General features: G+C 41.5%; 1 protein-coding gene across 1 annotated transcript in view; it reads right to left on the bottom strand.

Moving 5' to 3' along the window:
• The window catches only part of NUP205 (nucleoporin 205), a 373,309-nt gene that overhangs the window by 159,212 nt on the left and 191,952 nt on the right, over nucleotides 1–22,145 (bottom strand). Inside the window, exons 20-23 of the mRNA XM_053719689.1 lie at nucleotides 4,888–5,037; nucleotides 4,273–4,347; nucleotides 3,880–4,037; nucleotides 3,705–3,785 (exon numbers count right to left, since the gene is read on the bottom strand). Coding sequence (XP_053575664.1) covers nucleotides 3,705–3,785; nucleotides 3,880–4,037; nucleotides 4,273–4,347; nucleotides 4,888–5,037 — 464 coding nt within the window. The remainder of the gene's footprint in view (nucleotides 1–3,704; nucleotides 3,786–3,879; nucleotides 4,038–4,272; nucleotides 4,348–4,887; nucleotides 5,038–22,145) is intronic.

The following is a 22,145-nucleotide window of genomic DNA, read 5'->3' as shown; positions in this document are numbered from 1 at the left end:
AAAATCGATTTAGCCCAGAAAAAGTCTACAGTCTTAATAAGCCCTTGTGAAGCCCTTATTTACTATCTTAATAAACATGGCTTACCGGATCCCATAGGGAAAATGACAGCTTCCAGCATTACATCGTCTTGTTAGAATGTGTCATACCTCAAGCAGTAAGAGACTGCACACTGTTCCCCCAACTGAAGTTAATTGCTCTCAACAGTCCTGTGTGGAACAGCCATGGATTTTAGTTACGGTGCTAAAATCATTTTCCTCATACAAACAGAAATCTTCATCTCTTTTCTGTTTCTGAGTAAATAGTACATACCAGCACTATTTTAAAATAACAAACTCTTGATTGAATAATAAAAACTACAGTTAAACACTAAAAAACTAAGCCATCTCCGTGGAGATGTTGCCTGTACAACGGCAAAGAGAATGACTGGGGTAGGCGGAGCCTAGGAGGGATCATGTGACCAGCTTTGCTGGGCTCTTTGCCATTTCCTGTTGGGGAGGAGAATATCCCACAAGTAAGGATGACGCCGTGGACCGGACACACCTATGTTGGAGAAATTAGGCCTTTTTTGTCCCTTGATTTGGACCTGTCCTGAGGAAGGGCATGATCTTTTCCTCCAGTGATATAAGTAATAATCTCCTTCAAACTAGGCCTGAATAGGGTCTGCCCCTTGAAGGGAAGTTAAGTAGCTTATTTATTAAAGTCACGACAGCTGACCATGATATAAGCCATAGCGCTCTGCGCGCCAGTATAGTAAAAGACAGAATTCTTAGCCGTTAGTCTAGTCAAAGGAACAAAGGCATCAGAAAACAAAGGAATTGGCTAGCTTAAGTGCTCTAAGCTTGTCAAATATATTCATCCAATGGAGCCTGTAAAGCCTCATCAAGAGACTCAAACCAGAACGCCGCAGCAGCAGTGACAGGAGCAATGCGTGCAAGGGGCTGCAGGATAAAACCTTGTTGAATAAACATTTTTTATCCATTGGATCTAAAAAAGCACAACAGTCCTCGCCAGAGGTAGTGGTACGCTTAGCTAGAGTAGAAACTCTTCTCTCCACCTTAGGAACTGTCTGCCATAAGTCCCGTGTGGTGGCAACTATTAGAAAACATTCTTCTAAAAAATAGGAGGGGAAGAGAACGGCACACCTGGTCTATCCCATTCCTTATGAAAAATTTTAGTAAACCTCTTTAGGTATTGGAAAAACATAAGTACACACCGGCACTGCATATTATTTATCCAGTCTACACAATTTCTCTGGCACTGCGATTGTACACATTCATTCAGAGCAGCTAAAGCCTCCCTGAGCAACAAGTGGAGGTTCTCAAGCATAAATTTTAAATGTAGAAATATCAGAATCAGGTTAAATCATCTTCCCTGAGTCACAAATATCACCCACAGACTAAGCATATTGTGAGGTAGTATCAGACATGGTTCTTAAAGCGTCTGTATGCTCTGTATCTACCCCCAGAGCTGTTTTGCTTTCCTTTAATTTCAGGTAGTCTGACTAATACTGCTGCCAGTGTATTATACACAACCTTTGCCATGTCTTGTAAAATAAACGCTATGGGCGCCATTGATATACTTGGCGCCATTTGAGCGTGAGTCCCTGGAGCGGGAGTCAAAGGGTCTGACACGTGGGGAGAGTTAGTCGGCATAACTTCCCCCTCGACAGAATCCTCTGGTAAAATAAACGCTATGGGTGCCCTTGATGTACTTGGCGCCATTTGAGCGTGAGTCCCTAAAGCGGGAGTCAAAGGGTCTGACACGTGGGGAGAGTTAGTCGGCATAACTTCCCCCTCGACAGAATCCTCTGGTGATAATGTTTTTAAATACAAAAAATGATCTTTATTGTTTAACATGAAATCAGTACATCTGGTACACATTCTAAAATGGGGTTCCACCATGGCTTTAAACATAATAAACACAGAGCCTCCTCTATGTTAGACATGTTAGAACTAATAAAGAGACTAGTAAGCTTGGAAAACACTTTAAATCAAGTTAACAAGCAAATATAACAAACGTTACTGTGCCTTTAAGAGAAACAAATTTTGTCAAACAGTGAAAAAAGGCAGTAAATCAAACGAAATTTTTACAGTACATGTAATAAGTTAACAGAGCATTGCACCCACTTGCAAATGGATGATTAACCCCTTAATGCAAAAAACAGATAAAAAAAAAAAACACGACATTTTTTTAAACAGACACAACAAAACTGCCACAGCTGAGCTGTGGATTACCTTCCCTATAACTGTTTCTATGCAAAATTTAAGCCAGCCATGTGGAAAAATTAGGCCCCAATAAGTTTTATCACCAAACATATGTTAAAAAACGATTAAACATGCCAGCAACGTTTTAAAACACATTCTTATAAGAGTATGTATGTCTATTAATAAGCCTGATCCAGTCGCTATCACTGCATTTAAGGCTTTACTTACATTACTTCGGTATCAGCAGTATTTTCTTAGTCAATTCCATTCCTTAGAAAAATATATTACTGCACATACCTTAGCATATATCTCTATCAATCAGCCTGGTACCAGTCGCTTTCACTGCATTTAAAGGCTGTACTTACATTACATCGGTATCAGCAGTATTTTCTTAGTCAATTCCATTCCTTAGAAAAATATTTTACTGCACATACCTTATTTGCAGGAAAACCTGCACGCCATTCCCCCTCTGAAGTACCTTACTCCTCAGAATGTGTGAGAACAGCAACTGGATCTTAGTTACGTCTGCTAAGATCATAGAAAAAACGCAGGCAGATTCTTCTTCCAAATACTGCCTGAGATAAACAGCACACTCCGGTGCCATTTAAAAATAACAAACTTTTGATTGAAGAAATAAACTAAGTATAAAAAACCACAGACTCTCACGACCTCCTATCTATGTTGAGACTTGCAAGAGAATGACTGGTAATGGCAGTTAGGGGAGGAGCTATATAGCAGCTTTGCTGTGGGTGGACTCTTGCAACTTCCTGTTGGGAAGGAGAATATATCCCATAAGTAATGGATGATCCGTGGACTGGATACACTTAACAAGAGAAATAATGTTTTTTTAGCCAGGCAGAGGAACGGCAGTATATTGATGGAGATTGAAAGGTAGAATTATGAGATAATATCTAAGAAAATCATGAATTAAACTCTACATATTTTTGGATGCATTTTGCGTTGCGGCATAGAGGTGCTTGACAGTATACTTTCACTTTAACAGTTTTTACTGTGGTGCTCTTTTCCTACTCCTGCTGGCGAGGAGTGGTATTCCCAACAGTAATTAGGATGAACCCGTGGACTCTTTAGAAGAAAGAAAATTAGATGGCTGAAGTAACTTGGAAAATAGTTTAAAACTGCATGCTCTTTCTGAATCATTAAAATTTTATTTTGGCTGTCCCTTTGTTACAGAATCAGAATGTAATTACTCTCAATAACATTATGCATATGCAAGTATTCATGCAGATAACACTTTTTTTGTGACAAATGTAGGTTAAGTACCAGCAATTAAAATTTATGCAAGCATGCATAACTAAAGTCACCAACATACCATACATAGGGGTGGGCAACTATCGTCCCTCCAGATGTTATGGACTATATCTCCCATAATGCTCTTTCAGCCATAATGCAGGCAAAGCATCACAGGAGATGTAGTCCAAAACATCAGGAGGGCTGGTAATTGCCCACCTCTGCGCCAACAGTTAATAGAAGCAACATACCTCCATAAGCAAAGGCCGCTGACCAATTGCAGCCATTCCCTGAAGAGCATTTACTTCTGCTACCAAAACTCGATGAAGAAGCTGGTAATCATAAAAAAAAAAAAAAGAAAAAAAAGTTTTTACCGTTTTTTAAAAAAAAGTATTGTCTGGAGAGATAAAATATTAGACTTCTTACCTTAACATTGCAGACTGTCTGGCCTCTACGGTTCTTGTGCTCACAATTAGCAATCACTTGTTCTATTTGACTGCGGTCAAAAAAGTCCAACTGTAAAGGCTCGGGAATTTCTTGAGTGAAATCTATAGAGTCCAGGATACTAAGAATTTTTCTACGAACTGCAGAATAGAATTCAATTAATACAAGCATGTAGATAATCAACGGAAATCAGTATTTATATTGTTAAACACTCATAATCACCAGTGGTTTCAAAGTGTAGGAATTTAAGTCTGCACAAATAAAAGCTAAGTTTATAAATTATGAAAACGTTTGCAAAACATAATAGATTTTTTTTTTTATTTTCATCATAAAATTTAACATAAGGAAAGGCAAAAATAAAAGCCATGCATTTACCTTTTGAAGTTGTGTCAAAGTGAAGAAATCCGCTAATTGTTCTGCTTTCATCTTCCATTCCACTTTCCCCATCAGCTGTAGGAGCAATGAGATGGTTTATCCATAAAAGTACTTAGGGTCTGATGAACAAAAAGTTGCTGGCATGGAGATAAATCTCTCAAAATCCTTAGGGCCTTTTGACCATTATATTGTAAGGCAAATCTGTCTTTCTAAAAATGAACTCACAGTACTAACAAGACTTGACAGATAATCTCGTCAGAGCAGAGAGATTTAAACAGCACTACATATTACAAGACAAATTTAAAAAATGACAAGGTTTAAAAATAGGCAAATGCATATTTTCTTAAACACTACAATATCTTATAAGTTGCTGTAGTGGAAATTGATAGCCTAATATCATGTAACTCTCCAATAGCATTTAAAATGTTACTGAATCAAACCAAGATAAGAAGTCCTACTTTTAATTTTGCAGTTAGAAGAAAAGTCAGAGAATGAAAAATTGCTCCCAGAATCTTGAAGGTTATTTAGGAACTAAATAACTATTAAATAAACTGATAAACTTATCATGTTTTTAGTGAATACAATAAAAAGCAAATAATTAATTAAAACAGTGACCTGCATATGGTTTGATGGGCATGTCATCTAGAAGCAAGTGGAGCAGTCTCTGAGTGTGAGAACGCTGACGGTTCAGTGATGTAATACGAAGTTCTATGGAAGAAGTCTTCATCAACCAAGACATCTGATTCAGGGCAGAGATCTCATGATCTGAGGCCACAAGAAAAGAAATGTAGCAATGTTAAATCTGAAACATTTGTACAATCCTTGCAATTAAACTGTTCCCTTCAAGAAAGTATTAGACTACTACTTGATGCAATAAAATGACAAAAACTGGTAATTAATGAAAATGTTTTTTTTAAATTAAATTTCATTATGTATTGTCTGTATGCCTAAATCACCATTTATCATGTCGTTAACGACATTTATTTTTATTGTTGTACAGAAGCTTTGGCAAGGCCCTGTAGCAATTGATACAACTGATAACAGGCTGGAGGGCAGTAGCAGCACCATTTTGTGTTGAATGTAGAGGCTTTTATAAGTTTTATTCAAGTGGAAACAAATCTCAGAGCCTATATTAAGTCGTTTTTCTAACTTGCCTGCAGAATGGTTTATCTACTGGGGCTGGAATATGTACCTGCTGTAACCTTGATCATTTAGCAGCTAAGAATAAAAGAACCTCCAAGAGGAGCCACCTTTAAGATGGTGAAGTGGAAGTGGTTAGATTCTAGGTGGTTCTAGTTAAGTAACATGTGTCAAGAAATAGACCAAGGGTGGTGAACTAACAGCATGAGTACCCAAAGATGGTATTGCTTCTGGGTTACTAACATAAGTCTTGGTTTCACTAGCTGCAATTGCAGCACTTAAGAGTGCTAAAAAAATTGTTAAAAATCTAGGAGCCAGCAAATAAATATAAAAGCCAGAAACTTACATATCAGTGGCATATTATGGTTTTGTGATGCCCTAGGCACTTAAAATTCTACTTTCTTTCAGTGACTTAGGAAGTTAACCCCAGACAAGCCTGGGTGCAAAGCACATAGGGACAATTACAAAACAAAACTGACACAAGAGACCTTGACGTGGTCCTGGGACTATCATTATTTGGCCAAATGCAGTAACTAACTCTTCCATTATATATATATATATATATATATATATATATCTACACAATTAATCGCAATGTAAAAATTGCGGCAATTTAAAATCACAGGAGTATGCGATTTTTTGATAAAAATAAATAAATCCTCAGATGTGGCTGTACTGCATTGATTTGTATGTGATTTCTTGCAAACCAACTCTATCTAGTGGCTACTTTTAGCACACATTTGTAAAATGGCTGTTTTTACTTTCACTTTCTAGAAACGTGTTCTGTTTGTGATCTCAGTAGCAGCCGATCAATCTATAGAAGTCTAAAAGCAGAGCCCATGCAGGAGTGTAATATATATATATAAGATTATGTACTATATGTAACATAGTAACATAGTAGATAAGGTTGAAAAAAGACTGAAGTCCATCGAGTTCAACCTATACAAATCTAAAATACTTACAAAAAGCTCCAGTTAAAGGGACAGGAAACGTAAAAAAACATAATTTATGCTTACCTGATAAATTTATTTCTCGTGGTGTATCCAGTCCACGGATCATCCATTACTTGTGGGATATTCTCCTTCCCAACAGGAAGTTGCAAGAGGATCACCCACAGCAGAGCTGCTATATAGCTCCTCCCCTAACTGCCATATCCAGTCATTCGACCAAAACTAGCCGAGAAAGGAGAAACCATAGGGTGCAGTGGTGACTGTAGTTTAAAATTTAGACCTGCCTTAAAAGGACAGGGCGGGCCGTGGACTGGATACACCACAAGAGAAATAAATTTATCAGGTAAGCATAAATTATGTTTTCTCTTGTTAGGTGTATCCAGTCCACGGATCATCCATAACTTGTGGGATACCAATACCAAAGCTAAAGTACACGGATGAAGGGAGGGACAAGGCAGGTACTTAAACGGAAGGGACCACTGCCTGTAGAACCTTTCTCCCAAAAACAGCCTCCGAAGAAGCAAAAGTATCAAATTTGTAAAATTTTGAAAAGGTATGAAGCGAAGACCAAGTCGCCGCTTTGCAAATCTGTTCAACAGAAGCCTCATTTTTAAAGGCCCAGGTGGAAGCCACAGCTCTAGTAGAATGAGCTGTAATCCTTTCAGGGGGCTGCTGTCCAGCAGTCTCATAGGCTAAGCGTAATACGCTCCGAAGCCAAAAAGAAAGAGGTTGCCGAAGCCTTTTGACCTCTCCTCTGTCCAGAGTAAACAACAAACAGGGAAGATGTTTGACGAAAATCTTTAGTCGCTTGTAAGTAAAACTTTAAAGCACGGACTACATCCAAATTATGTAAAAGACGTTCCTTCTTTGAAGAAGGATTAGGACACAATGATGGAACAACAATCTCTTGATTGATATTCTTGTTGGAAACTACCTTAGGTAAAAACCCAGGTTTTGTACGCAGAACTACTTTATCTGTATGGAAAATCAGATAAGGAGAATCACATTGTAAAGCTGATAACTCAGAGACTCTACGAGCCGAGGAAATAGCCATCAAAAACAGAACTTTCCAAGATAAAAGTTTGATATCAATGGAATGAAGGGGTTCAAACGGAACTCCTTGAAGAACCTTAAGAACCAAGTTTAAGCTCCATGGAGGAGCAACCGGTTTAAACACAGGCTTAATTCTAACCAAAGCCTGACAAAATGCCTGGACGTCTGGAACCTCTGCCAGACGCTTGTGCAAAAGGATAGACAGAGCAGAAATCTGTCCCTTTAAAGAACTAGCTGATAATCCTTTATCCAAACCCTCTTGGAGAAAGGACAATATCCTAGGAATCCTAACCTTACTCCATGAGTAATTCTTGGATTCACACTAATGAAGATATTTGCGCCATATCTTATGGTAGATTTTCCTGGTTACAGGCTTTCGTGCCTGTATTAAGGTATCAATGACTGACTCGGAGAAGCCAGGCCTTGATAAAATCAAGCGTTCAATCTCCAGACAGTCAGTCTCAGAGAAATTAGATTTGGATGATTGAAAGGACCTTGTAGTAGAAGGTCTTGTCTCAGAGGCTGAGGCCAAGGTGGAAAGGATGACATGTCCACCAGGTCTGCATACCAGGTCCAAGATCACCGATGCTCTCTCCTGTTTGATTTTGGCAATCAGTCGAGGGAGCAGAGGAAACGGTGGAAACACATAAGCCAGGTTGAAGAACCACGGTGCTGCTAGAGCATCTATCAGCGTCGCTTCTGGGTCCCTGGACCTGGATCCGTAACAAGGAAGCTTGGCGTTCTGGCGAGACGCCATGAGATCCAATTCTGGTGTGCCCCAACGATGAAGCAATTGAGCAAACACCTCCGGATGGAGTTCCCACTCCCCCGGATGAAAAGTCTGACTTAGAAAATCCGCCTCCCAGTTCTCTACACCTGGGATATGGATCGCTGATAGATGGCAAGAGTGAGTCTCTGCCCAGCGAATTATCTTGGAGACTTCTAACATCGCTAGGGAGCTCCTGGTCCCCCCTTGATGGTTGATGTAAGCCACAGTCGTGATGTTGTCCGACTGAAATCTGATGAACCTCAGGGTTGCTAACTGAGGCCAAGCTAGAAGAGCAATGAATATTGCTCTTAACTCCAGAATATTTATTGGGAGGAGTTTCTCCTCCTGAGTCCACGATCCCTGAGCCTTCAGGGAATTCCAGACTGCACCCCAACCTAGAAGGCTGGCATCTGTTGTTACAATTGTCCAGTCTGGCCTGCGAAAGGTCATACCTTTGGACAGATGGACCCGAGATAGCCACCAGAGAAGAGAATCTCTGGTCTCTTGATCCAGATTTAGCAGAGGGGACAAATCTGTGTAATCCCCATTCCACTGACTGAGCATGCATAATTGCAGCGGTCTGAGATGTAGGCGCGCAAATGGCACTATGTCCATCGCCGCTACCATTAAGCTGATCACTTCCATGCACTGAGCCACTGAAGGGCGTGGAATGTAGTGAAGAACACGGCAGGAACTTAGAAGCTTTGATAACCTGGACTCCGTCAGGTAAATTTTCATTTCTACAGAATCTACAGATAAGGGGCCACTGCTATGCCCCGTGGTCTTAGGACCGCCAAAAGAGACCCCAGAACCTTTGTACAAATTCTTGGGGCTGTAGCTAACCCGAAGGGAAGAGCCACAAACTGGTAATGCCTGTCTAGAAAGGCAAACCTTAGGAACCGATGATGATCTTTGTGAATCGGTATATGAAGGTAAGCATCCTTCAAATCCACTGTGGTCATGTACTGACCCTCCTGGATCATAGGTAGGATTGTCCGAATAGTTTCCATTTTGAACGATGGAACTCTGAGGAATTTGTTTAAGATCTTTAGATCCAAAATTGGTCTGAAGGTTACCTCTTTTTTGGGAACCACAAACAGATTTGAATAAAATCCCTGTCCTTGTTCCATCTGTGGAACTGGATGGATCACTCCCATTATTAGGAGGTCTTGCACACAGCGTAAGAATGCCTCTTTCTTTATCTGGTTTACAGATAATCTCGAAAGGTGAAATCTCCCTTGTGGGGGGGAAGCTTTGAAGTCCAGAAGATATCCCTGATATATGATCTCCAACGCCCAGGGATCCTGAACATCTCTTCCCGACGCCTGGGCGAAGAGAGAAAGTCTGCCCCCTACCAGATCCGTTGCCGGATAGGGGGCCGTTCCTTCATGCTGCCTTAGAGGCAGCAGCAGGCTTTCTGGCCTGCTTGCCTTTGCTCCAGGCCTGGTTAGATTTCCAGGCCGGCTTGGATTGCGCAAAAGTTCCCTCTTGTTTTGTAGCAGAGGAAGTTGATGCTGCACCTGCCTTGAAGTTTCGAAAGGCACGAAAATTAGACTGTTTGGCCCTTGATTTGGCCCTGTCCTGAGGAAGGGTATGACCCTTACCTCCAGTAATGTCAGCAATAATTTCCTTCAAACCAGGCCCGAATAGGGTCTGCCCCTTGAAGGGAACGTTAAGTAATTTAGACTTTGAAGTCACGTCAGCTGACCATGATTTAAGCCATAGCGCCCTACGCGCCTGGATGGCGAATCCAGAATTCTTAGCCGTTAGTTTAGTCAAATGAACAATGGCATCAGAAACAAAAGAATTAGCTAGCTTAAGTGTTCTAAGCTTGTCAAGTATTTCAGTCAATGGAGTAGCTGTCTGAAAGGCCTCTTCCAGAGACTCAAACCAGAACGCCGCAGCAGCAGCAGTGACAGGAGCAATGCATGCAAGGGGCTGCAGGATAAAACCTTGTTGAATAAACATTTTCTTAAGGTAACCTAATTTTTTATCCATTGGATCTGAAAAAGCACAACTGTCCTCGACAGGGATAGTGGTACGCTTTGCTAAAGTAGAAACTGCTCCCTCCACCTTAGGGACCGTCTGCCATAAGTCCCGTGTGGTGGCGTCCATTGGAAACATTTTTCTAAAAATAGGAGGGGGGGAAAACGGCACACCGGGTCTGTCCCACTCCTTAGTAATAATTTCTGTAAACCTTTTAAGTATTGGAAAAACGTCAGTACACACCAGCACCGCGTAGTATTTATCCAGTCTACACAATTTCTCTGGCACTGCAATTGTGTCACAGTCATTCAGAGCAGCTAAAACCTCTCCAAGCAACACCCGGAGGTTCTCAAGCTTAAATTTAAAAGTAGACATATCTGAATCAGGTTTCCCCGAGTCAGAGACGTCACCCACAGACTGAAGCTCTTCCTCAGCTTCTGCATATTGTGACGCAGTATCAGACATGGGCCTTAAAACATCTGCGCGCTCTGTATTACGTCTAACCCCAGAGCTATCGCGCTTTCCTCTGAATTCAGGCAGTCTGGCTAATACCGCTGACAGGGTATTATCCATGATTGCCGCCATGTCCTGCAAAGTAATCGCTATGGGCGTCTTTGATGTACTTGGCGCCATTTTAGCGGGAGTCCCTTGAGCGGGAGTCAAAGGGTCCGACACGTGGGGAGAGTTAGTCGCATAACTTCCCCCTCGTCAGAATCCTCTGGTGATAATTCTTTTAAAGATAACAGCTGATCTTTATTGTTTAAAGTGAAATCAATACATTTAGTACACATTGTCCTATGGGGTTCCACCATGGCTTTTAAACATAATGAACAAGGAGTTTCCTCTATGTCAGACATGTTTATACAGACTAGCAATGAGACTAGCAAGCTTGGAAAACACTTTAAATCAAGTTAACAAGCAATATAAAAAAAACTTTACTGTGCCTTTAAGAGAAACAAATTTTGCCAAAATTTGAAACAACAGTGAAAAAAGGCAGTTAAACTAACTAAATTTTTACAGTGTATGTAACAAGTTAGCAGAGCATTGCACCCACTTGCAAATGGATGATTAACCCCTTAATACAAAAAACAGATTAACAAAACGAAAAATATGTTTTTTAAACAGTCATAACAACTGCCACAGCTCCTACTTTTGAAGCCTTTTGAGCCCTTCAGAGATGTCCTATAGCATGCAGGGGACTGCTGAGGAAAGCTGAATGTCAAAGTTTGTAATTTTAACTGCACCAACTGTAACTTTTATACTATAACAGTGGAAAGCCTCAGGAAACTGTTTCTAGGCAAAAATAAAGCCAGCCATGTGGAAAAAACTAGGCCCCAATAAGTTTTATCACCAAAGCATATATAAAATCAATTAAACATGCCAGCAAACGTTTTATATTGCACATTAATCAGAGTATATACCTCTGATAGCAAGCCTGATACTAGTCGCTATTAAATCACTGTATTTAGGCTTTAACTTACATTAATCCGGTATCAGCAGCATTTTCTAGCAAATTCCATCCCTAGAAAAACTTAACTGCACATACCTTATTGCAGGATACCCTGCACGCCATTCTCCCTCTGAAGTTACCTCACTCCTTAGACATATGTGAGAACGGCAGTGGATCTTAGTTACTTCTGCTAAGATCATAGAAAAACGCAGGCAGATTCTTCTTCTAAATGCTGCCTGAGATAAAATAGTACATTCCGGTACCATTTAAAAACAATAAACTTTTGATTGAAGAAAAAACTAACTATATTTTACCACTTTCCTCTAACTACCTCCAGCTATGTTGAGAGCTTGCAAGAGAATGACTGGATATGGCAGTTAGGGGAGGAGCTATATAGCAGCTCTGCTGTGTGTGATCCTCTTGCAACTTCCTGTTGGGAAGGAGAATATCCCACAAGTAATGGATGATCCGTGGACTGGATACACCCAACAAGAGAAATCACATTTTGATGGCCTTATTTAATCTTTGCAACATATATTCGTCTTCTATTTGTTTTATAATTGGACTATAGAAAATAACAATAAGCATATTTGGTGGACACAGATACTAGATGTCACTATTGTGCTATATGTTGGAAAGCACTGTTTAAAAAAAGTCACAATATTCATACTTGACACTAAATTTCAATTGTTATGTATCAATGTTTTATTTTTTGTATACTTTTTGCTAACATAAATGTGGTTATTTTGCTTCATTGTTTTGCTTTTCAACATATTCAGTGGCATCTGTACAAGTAAAAAAACTGTAGACACGTGGGATTCTAAGAAGTTCCTGAGAAAACTACCTCTTGAAAGCACCATGGTACTACCTTGATGCTTGACTAAGCCTGTATATGTATTGTCAATGGATACCCTAACTATTTACCCCCTTATCTTAGGGTTGATATGATAAGTATTACCAAAAATGTATGATGTCAGTTTCTATATTAACCCCCTAACGAATACTGTCCTGGGCCTCTCTCTGCCGCGATCTTGCTAAAACTAGTGAGATTGTGCTATTTCTGCACGCCCCACGAGTAGAGCAGTGCAGAAATAGACAGGAAGAGTTACCGATGCAGAGAGGGCCACTCTGTGGCCCTCTCTGCATTGGGCAGAAGTGGTGCTGATCGTTGGTGGGTGGGAGGGTAGGGTGGGAGGTTAAGGAGGGAGGCGGGTGGGCTTCCCATTGCTGGAGGTGGGCAGGACTGTTAGGCTAAAAAAACAAAACAAAAAAACCCACACACAGAGCGGCAGGGAGAGGGAAGGAGGGAGTGGGGAAATCCTGGTTATAATACTGAGGGATAGGATAAAAGGGTGGGAAGTCGATTTGGGAGGGGGAAGGGTATTGGGAGGAGGTAGGGTATTGGGAGGGGGGAGGGCGGCAGCTACACTACAGATTTTTTTTAAAAATAAAATTAGCCTAATTTACAGCAAACTGGGTACTGCCAGACAGCTGCCAATGCCAGTACCTAAGATGGCGTTAAATAGGTAAAGGGGGGAGGGTTAAACAGGTGTGTGGGGGAGATCAGGGAGGTGGGGGGGATCCTACACTGCAGAAAAGAAGCTGTTTGAGAGGGATTAGGGAGGGATCGGGGTGGGATGTCTCAGGTGGGAGGGTAATCTATACACTAAAGCTAAAATAAAGCCTACAAGCTACCTAATTAACAGCTTCACTGCTAGGCATAAAATAAGTTTGGTGCGCAGCGGCATTTAGCGGCCTTCTAAGTACCAAAAATCAATGACAAAGCCATATATGTCTGCTATTTCTGAACAAAGGGGATCCCAGAGAAGCATTCACAACCATTTGTGCCATGATTGCTCAAGCTGCTTGTAAATAATTTCAGTGAGAAACCTAAAATTGTGAAAAAGTGAACAATTTTTTTTTATTTAATTGCATTTGGCAGTGAAATGGTGGCATGAAATATACCAAAATGGGCCTAGATCAATACTTTGAGTTGTCTACTAGAAAAAAATATATATAGTTTTGATATGTAAATGTAAAAAAGGGCTCTATTTCTGTTTAAAGTGAATGTAAATTTTAAAACTCAAGAAGACTCCTAACACATGTTTAACACATCTTAATTCTAACCGCTAACTTTTAAAAAAAATAAAAATAAAAATTTTTTGCTAATACTTTTCTCCATTTTGAGATGGAACTCTTCCCATCGAGCACTTTCGTGTTCTTCTCTGAAGCGCGCACTCGTGGAGCCCTTAGTATGTGCCCTTACTATGCGCGTGCGATAAAAATGCAATGTACTCAATCTGCGGATGCATTTTCAAACCGTTTGCCTGCAATCCTATCACTATGTATGGACTTGGAAGGTCACCTGAGCTTAGGATGCATAGAGGGGCGGGCCAAAAAACAAACGTCACCTGCTGTAATCACGTGAGAGGTACTCCACTGGAAGTGCATTCAGAAACAGCAGATTCTATTCTAATGTGTGCACAGAAGACGCGCATGACGTTGAAAAAAGAAAATTTATGCTTACCTGATAAATTTATTTCTTTTTTGACACGAGTCCACGAATCATCTTAATTACTAATGGGATATTCACCTCCTGGCCAGCAGGAGGCGGCAAAAAGCACCAAAGCAGAGCTGTTAAATAGCTCCTCCCTTCCCTCCCACTCCAGTTATTCGACCGAAGTTAGGAAGAGAAAGGAAAAGCCAAGGTGCAGAGGTGTCTGAAGTTTAATAACCCACAACCTGTCTTACAAGAAAGTAGGGCGTGCCGTGGACTCATCGTGTCAAAATAGAAATAAATTTATCAGGTAAGCATAAATTTTCTTTTCTTTTTTATGACACGATGAGTCCATGGATCATCTTAATTACTAATGGGATTAAATACCCAAGCTAGAGTACACAGATAATACGGGAGGGACAAGACAGGGAACCTAAACGGAAGGCACCACTGCTTGAAGAACCTCCCAAAATTGGCCTCAGCCAAGACAAAAAAGTCAAACATTTTTAGAACTTTGAAAAAGTGTGAAGAGAAGACCAAGTTGCAGTCTTGTAAATCTGTTCTACAGAAATTTATTCATGAACGACAAAGAGGAAACAACAGCCCTCGTGGCATGAGCCGTAACTCCTTCTGGAAGCTGCTGTCCAGCAGTCTCATATGCAAAACGTATGATACTCCTCAGCCAAAAAGAAAGAGAGGCAACCGTAGCTTTCTGTCCCTTACGTTTTCCATAGAAAAACAAAACCAGAAGACTGACGAAAATCCGTAGTCGCCTGCAGGAAAAAAACTGTAAGGCACGAACCACGTCCAAATTGAGCAGAAGACAGTCCTTCTGCAAGAAGGATTAGGACACAAAGAGGAACAACATTTTCCTGATTAACGTTCCAATCAGAAACACCCTTAGGAAGAAATCCTAATTTAGTACGTAAAACTACCTCATCAGAGTGATCAATAAGGTCTCATACTGCAATGCCGAGAGAACTAGAATTGGAAGTAGGAAGGGCCCTTGAATTTCGAAGGACCTTACTCAATGGAAGTCTCCAAGGTGGCAAAGACGATATGTCCACCAGATCTTCATACCAAATCTGGCAATGCAAAACCGGTGCAATGAAAATCACTGATGTCCTTTCTTGCTTGATTCGAGCAATAACCTGAGAAAGAAGCGCAAACGGAAGAAACGGGTATGCTAGACTGAAGGTCCAAGGAACCACCAGAGCAACTATGAGTGCTGCCTGGAAGACCCTGGACCTCAACCCATATCTTGGGATGTTGAGATGCCCTGAGATCTAATTACGGCTCTGAGCCACTGATGGCTGAAGAGTGGACCGAAGGACGAGACCAGTATCGATAATCTTTGATTTACCGACTTCTGTCAGAAAAACCTTCATTGATAGGTAATCTAATATAGTTCCTAAGAAAGTTACCTCTGTAATTTGGACTAAGTAACCTTTTTCCATATTTAGTAACTCTTTTCCAGATTTACCTTCCACCTGCAGGAAGTGTAGATCATGTTTTTTGTAATGGCGGCGCCTGGACTAGAATGTCGTCCAAAAGGTGCACCACTGCAATGCTCCGTATCAAAGCATCGCCAACCGTGAACCCAGAACCCTTGTGAAAAATTCGGGAAATGTGGCCAGACCAATGGGAAGAGCCACGAACTGGAAGATTTTGTCTGGAGAGGCAAACCTTAGAAACTTATAATGATCCCTGTGAACGTGGACAAGCAGGTACACGTCCGTCAAAGCCATTGTTGCCACAAATTGACCATCTTGGACCAAAGAGAAAATGGAACGAATCGCTCTACAAATAACGATAATAATAATAAAAATAGTTTTAAACAGCTTGCTAGCACACATTCAAGGTGCAAATAGCTGCAACTGGTTTCAAACTGCAAACCTCCCGCTTGCTAGACAGCTAAGCTAACCATCAGGCTACTATAGCTGGCTGTCTATCTTGGACAGTACTCTGAGACACAGTTATACTTTTGAGATCTAAAATCAGCCTGAAGGTTCTCTCTCTCTCTCTCTCTCTCAGGGAACCACGAAAAGATTTGAAATAAAATCCCAGACCCTGTTCCAGTACCGGAACAGGAAACATCACTCCAAGGTTGAAAAGGCTGCTTACGTCGAGAAAGAACGCCTCTCTCTCCGTCTGTTCTGCAGAAATTCTTGAAAGCAGAAGCCTGCCTTTGTTAAGACAAATTTTGAACTCTTAACTTGTAACCTTAGGCCACGATCCCTTTTTTTTTTTTACCCTGGGATCCTGAACATCTCTAACCTTCGCCTGAGCAAAAAAGGATGTCTGCCCCCTACAAGATCCGGTTCCGGATCAAGGGTCTGCCCTTCATGCTGTCCTTGAACAGCAGGCTCAATGGATTGTCTTCCCTTATTTCAAGACTGAATGGATCTCCCTTCAGGTTTAGATCATTCCTGTTTGGGGCAGCAGAGGAAGAAAAACCAACAAAATTTCGAAAGGAACGAAAATTTGTTGTGTCATCCTTCTTGTCTGGTTCTCTTAACCTGAGGAATAAGATGACTCTTACCTCCTGAGATAGAGATAATCTCCGACAGGCCAGGTTCAAATAAAGTTTTCCCTTTGTAAGGAAGAGCTAGAAGCTTAGCCTTAGAGGATACATCCACAAACCAAGGCTTTAACCATAAGGCTCTGCGGGCTAGAGTAGCGCAATCTTTGCTCCCAGTTTGTAACCAGAAGGAAAGTAATCAAGGAATTTGCCAATTTAAAAGCTTTTATCCAATCCTGGATCTCATCCAGGGAAGTGCCTGTTCTAATGGCATTAGACAACGCCTCAACTAATATGATGCCACACTAGTGACGGTATCAATGCACACAGCTGGCTGTCATTGTAAGCCCTGGTGTACATCCAGCGTCTTGAGTAACTCTGTAAGAGAATAGCAGTTCTAGCGTCGGAATCGCCGGGCTAGCCAAAACCTCTTCAATTAACAAATGGAGATATTCAAGCTAAAAAAACCCCAAAAAAAACTGAAAGCGAACTACCTCAGGATCAGATAAAGATATTACACCATCTGAGTCTGAAAATTCCCCCTCAGATACTATTGAAGTATCTTCCCCTTACATGATACAAGGAAGAAACATTCTGAATAGTACTACTGAATCAATCATCCTAAATAATTGAAAATATGTCTTCTAGTACTGTTTTCTACCTCGTGTAAAAAAAACATAATTTATGCTTACCTGATAAATTCCTTTCTTCTGTAGTGTGATCAGTCCACGGGTCATCATTACTTGTGGGATATTAACTGCTCCCCTACAGGAAGTGCAAGAGGATTCACCCAGCAGAGTTGCTATATAGCTCCTCCCCTCTACGTCACCTCCAGTCATTCGACCAAGGACCAACGAGAAAGGAGAAGCCAAGGGTGTAGTGGTGACTGGAGTATAATTTAAAAAATATTTACCTGCCTTAAAAAACAGGGCGGGCCGTGGACTGATCACACTACAGAAGAAAGGAATTTATCAGGTAAGCATAAATTATGTTTTCTTCTGTTAAGTGTGATCAGTCCACGGGTCATCATTACTTGTGGGATACCAATACCAAAGCAAAAGTACACGGATGACGGGAGGGATAGGCAGGCTCTTTATACAGAAGGAACCACTGCCTGAAGAACCTTTCTCCCAAAAATAGCCTCCGAGGAAGCAAAAGTGTAAAATTTGTAAAATTTGGAAAAAGTATGAAGCGAAGACCAAGTTGCAGCCTTGCAAATCTGTTCAACAGAGGCCTCATTCTTAAAGGCCCAAGTGGAAGCCACAGCTCTAGTGGAATGAGCTGTAATTCTTTCAGGAGGCTGCTGTCCAGCAGTCTCATAAGCTAAACGAATTATGCTACGAAGCCAAAAAGAGAGAGAGGTAGCAGAAGCTTTTTGACCTCTCCTCTGACCAGAGTAAACGACAAACAGGGAAGACGTTTGTCGAAAATCTTTAGTTGCCTGTAAATAAAATTTAAGGGCACGAACTACATCCAGATTGTGCAAAAGACGTTCCTTCCTCGAAGAAGGATTTGGGCACAAGGATGGAACAACAATCTCCTGATTGATATTCCTGTTAGTGACTACCTTAGGTAAGAACCCAGGCTTAGTACGCAGAACTACCTTATCCGAGTGAAAAATCAAATAAGGAGAATCACAATGTAAGGCTGATAACTCAGAGACTCTTCGAGCCGAGGAAATAGCCATTAAAAATAGAACTTTCCAAGATAACAACTTTATATCAATGGAATGAAGGGGTTCAAACGGAACACCCTGTAAAACGTTAAGAACAAGGTTTAAACTCCATGGTGGAGCCACAGCTTTAAACACAGGTTTAATCCTGGCCAAAGCCTGACAAAAAGCCTGAACGTCTGGAACTTCTGACAGACGCTTGTGTAACAGAATGGACAGAGCTGAGATCTGTCCCTTTAAGGAACTAGCGGATAACCCCTTTTCTAAACCTTCTTGTAGAAAAGACAATATCCTAGGAATCCTAACCTTACTCCAAGAGTAACCTTTGGATTCGCACCAATATAGGTATTTACGCCATATTTTATGGTAAATCTTTCTGGTGACAGGCTTCCTAGCCTGTATTAAGGTATCAATAACTGACTCAGAAAAACCACGCTTTGATAAGATCAAGCGTTCAATTTCCAAGCAGTCAGCTTCAGAGAAGTTAGATTTTGATGTTTGAAAGGACCCTGAATCAGAAGGTCCTGTTTCAGAGGTAACGACCAAGGTGGACAGAATGACATGTCCACCAGATCTGTATACCAAGTCCTGCGTGGCCATGCAGGCGCTATTAGAATCACTGATGCTTTCTCCTGTTTGATTCTGGCAATCAATCGAGGAAGCATCGGGAAAGGTGGAAACACATAAGCCATCCTGAAGGTCCATGGTGCTGTCAAGGCATCTATCAGGACCGCTCCCGGATCCCTGGATCTGGACCCGTAGCGCGGAAGCTTGGCGTTCTGTCGAGACGCCATGAGATCTATCTCTGGTTTGCCCCAACGTGGAAGTATTTGGGCAAAGACCTCTGGATGAAGTTCCCACTCCCCCGGATGAAAAGTCTGACGACTTAAGAAATCCGCCTCCCAGTTCTCCACTCCCGGGATGTGGATTGCAGACAGGTGGCAAGAGTGAGACTCTGCCCAGCGAATTATCTTCGATACTTCCATCATTGCTAGGGAGCTTCTTGTCCCTCCCTGATGGTTGATATAAGCTACAGTCGTGATGTTGTCCGACTGGAACCTGATGAACCCCCGAGTTGCTAACTGGGGCCAAGCCAGAAGAGCATTGAGGACTGCTCTCAATTCCAGAATGTTTATTGGAAGAAGACTCTCCTCCTGATTCCATAGTCCCTGAGCCTTCAGAGAATTCCAGACAGCGCCCCAACCTAGTAGGCTGGCGTCTGTTGTTACAATTGACCAGTCTGGCCTGCTGAATGGCATTCCCCTGGACAGATGTGGCCGATAAAGCCACCATAGAAGAGAATTTCTGGTCTCTTGAATGGAATGAAGGACACGGCATGCATTTTGAAGTTTTGTTAACCTGTCCTCTGTCAGGTAAATCTTCATTTCTACAGAATCTATCAGAGTCCCCAGGAAGGGAACTCTTGTGAGTGGAAAGAGAGAACTTTTCTCTTCGTTCACTTTCCATCCATGCGACCTTAGAAATGCCAGTACTATCTCTGTATGAGATTTGGCAGTTTGAAAGCTTGAAGCTTGTATCAGTATGTCGTCTAAGTACGGAGCTACTGAAATTCCTCGCGGTCTTAGTACCGCCAGAAGAGTGCCCAGAACCTTTGTGAAGATTCTTGGAGCCGTAGCCAGTCCGAATGGAAGAGCTACAAACTGGTAATGCCTGTCTAAAAAGGCAAACCTTAGATACCGGTAATGACTTCTGTGAATCGGTATGTGAAGGTAAGCATCCTTTAAATCCACTGTGGTCAAGTACTGACCCTCTTGGATCATGGGCAAAATTGTTTGAATAGTTTCCATCTTGAACGATGGAACTCTTAGGAATTTGTTTAGGATCTTTAAATCCAAGATTGGCCTGAAGGTTCCCTCTTTTTGGGAACTACAAACAGATTTGAGTAAAACCCTTGTCCTTGTTCCAACCGCGGAACTGGATGGATCACTCCCATTAATAAAAGATCTTGTACGCAGCGTAGAAACGCTTCCTTCTTTGTTAGGTTTGTTGACAACCTTGACAGATGAAATCTCCCTCTTGGGGGAGAGGATTTGAAGTCCAGAAGGTATCCCTGAGATATGATCTCTAACGCCCAGGGATCCTGAACATCTCTTGCCCAAGCCTGGGCGAAGAGGGAAAGTCTGCCCCCCACTAGATCCGGTCCCGGATCGGGGGCCCTCAATTCATGCTGTCTTAGGGGCAGCAGCAGGTTTTCTGGCCTGTTTGCCCCTGTTCCAGGACTGGTTAGGTTTCCAGCCTTGTCTGTAGCGAGCAACAGCTCCTTCCTGTTTTGGTGCAGAGGAAGTTGATGCTGCTCCTGCTTTGAAATTACGAAAGGAACGAAAATTGGACTGTCTAGCCTTGGCTTTGGCCTTGTCCTGAGGCAGGGCATGACCTTTACCTCCTGTAATGTCATCAATAATCTCTTTCAAGCCGGGCCCGAATAAGGTCTGCCCTTTGAAAGGAATATTAAGCAATTTAGATTTAGACGTAACATCAGCTGACCAGGATTTTAGCCACAGAGCTCTGCGTGCCTGAATGGCGAATCCTGAATTTTTAGCCGCAAGTTTAGTTAAATGTACTACGGCATCTGAAATAAATGAATTAGCTAACTTAAGGAATTTAAGTTTGTGTGTGATGTCATCTAGTGTGGATGATTGAAGTGTCTCTTCCAGAGACTCAAACCAAAATGCTGCTGCAGCCGTGACAGGCGCAATACATGCAAGAGGTTGCAATATAAACCCTTGTTGAACAAACATTTTCTTAAGGTAACCCTCTAATTTTTTATCCATTGGATCTGAAAAAGCACAGCTATCCTCCACTGGGATAGTGGTACGCTTAGCTAAAGTAGAAACTGCTCCCTCCACCTTAGGGACCATTTGCCATAAGTCCCGTGTGGCGGCGTCTATTGGAAACATTTTTCTGAATATAGGAGGGGGTGAGAAAGGCACACCGGGTCTATCCCACTCCTTAGTAACAATGTCAGTAAGTCTCTTAGGTATAGGAAAAACGTCAGTACTCGTCGGTACCGCAAAATATTTATCCAACCTACACATTTTTTCTGGGATTGCAACTGTGTTACAATCATTCAGAGCCGCTAATACCTCCCCTAGTAACACACGGAGGTTCTCAAGCTTAAATTTAAAATTTGAAATGTCTGAGTCCAGTTTATTTGGATCAGAACCGTCACCCACAGAATGAAGCTCTCCGTCTTCACGTTCTGCAAACTGTGACGCAGTATCAGACATGGCCCTTGCATTATCAGCGCACTCTGTTCTCATCCCAGAGTGATCACGTTTACCTCTTAGTTCTGGTAGTTTAGCCAAAACTTCAGTCATAACAGTAGCCATATCTTGTAATGTGATTTGTAATGGCCGCCCAGATGCACTCGGCGCTACAATATCACGCACCTCCTGAGCGGGAGATGCAGGTACTGACATGTGAGGCGAGTTAGTCGGCATAACTCTCCCCTCGTTGTTTGGTGAAATATGTTCAATTTGTACAGATTGACTATTTTTTAAAGTAGCATCAATACATTTAGTACATAAATTTCTATTGGGCTCCACTTTGGCATTAACACATATAGCACAGAGATATTCCTCTGAATCAGACATGTTTAACACACTAGCAAATAAACAGCAACTTGGAAATACTTTTCAAAGTAATTTACAAATAATATGAAAACGAACTGTGCCTTTAAGAAGCACAGAAAATATTATAACAGATAAAATAATTAAGTTATAGCATCAATCTTTGTCAGAATATACAGTTTTAGCAAAGGATTGTTCCCCTCAGCAAATGATAACTAACCCAGGCAGCAGAAAAAAATACACAA

Source organism: Bombina bombina, chromosome 6 (assembly GCF_027579735.1).
Source record: "Bombina bombina isolate aBomBom1 chromosome 6, aBomBom1.pri, whole genome shotgun sequence".
Taxonomy (NCBI): Eukaryota; Metazoa; Chordata; class Amphibia; order Anura; family Bombinatoridae; genus Bombina; species Bombina bombina.
Note: the sequence above shows the minus strand (reverse complement) of the source record. Positions and strands in the feature narration are given on the sequence as shown.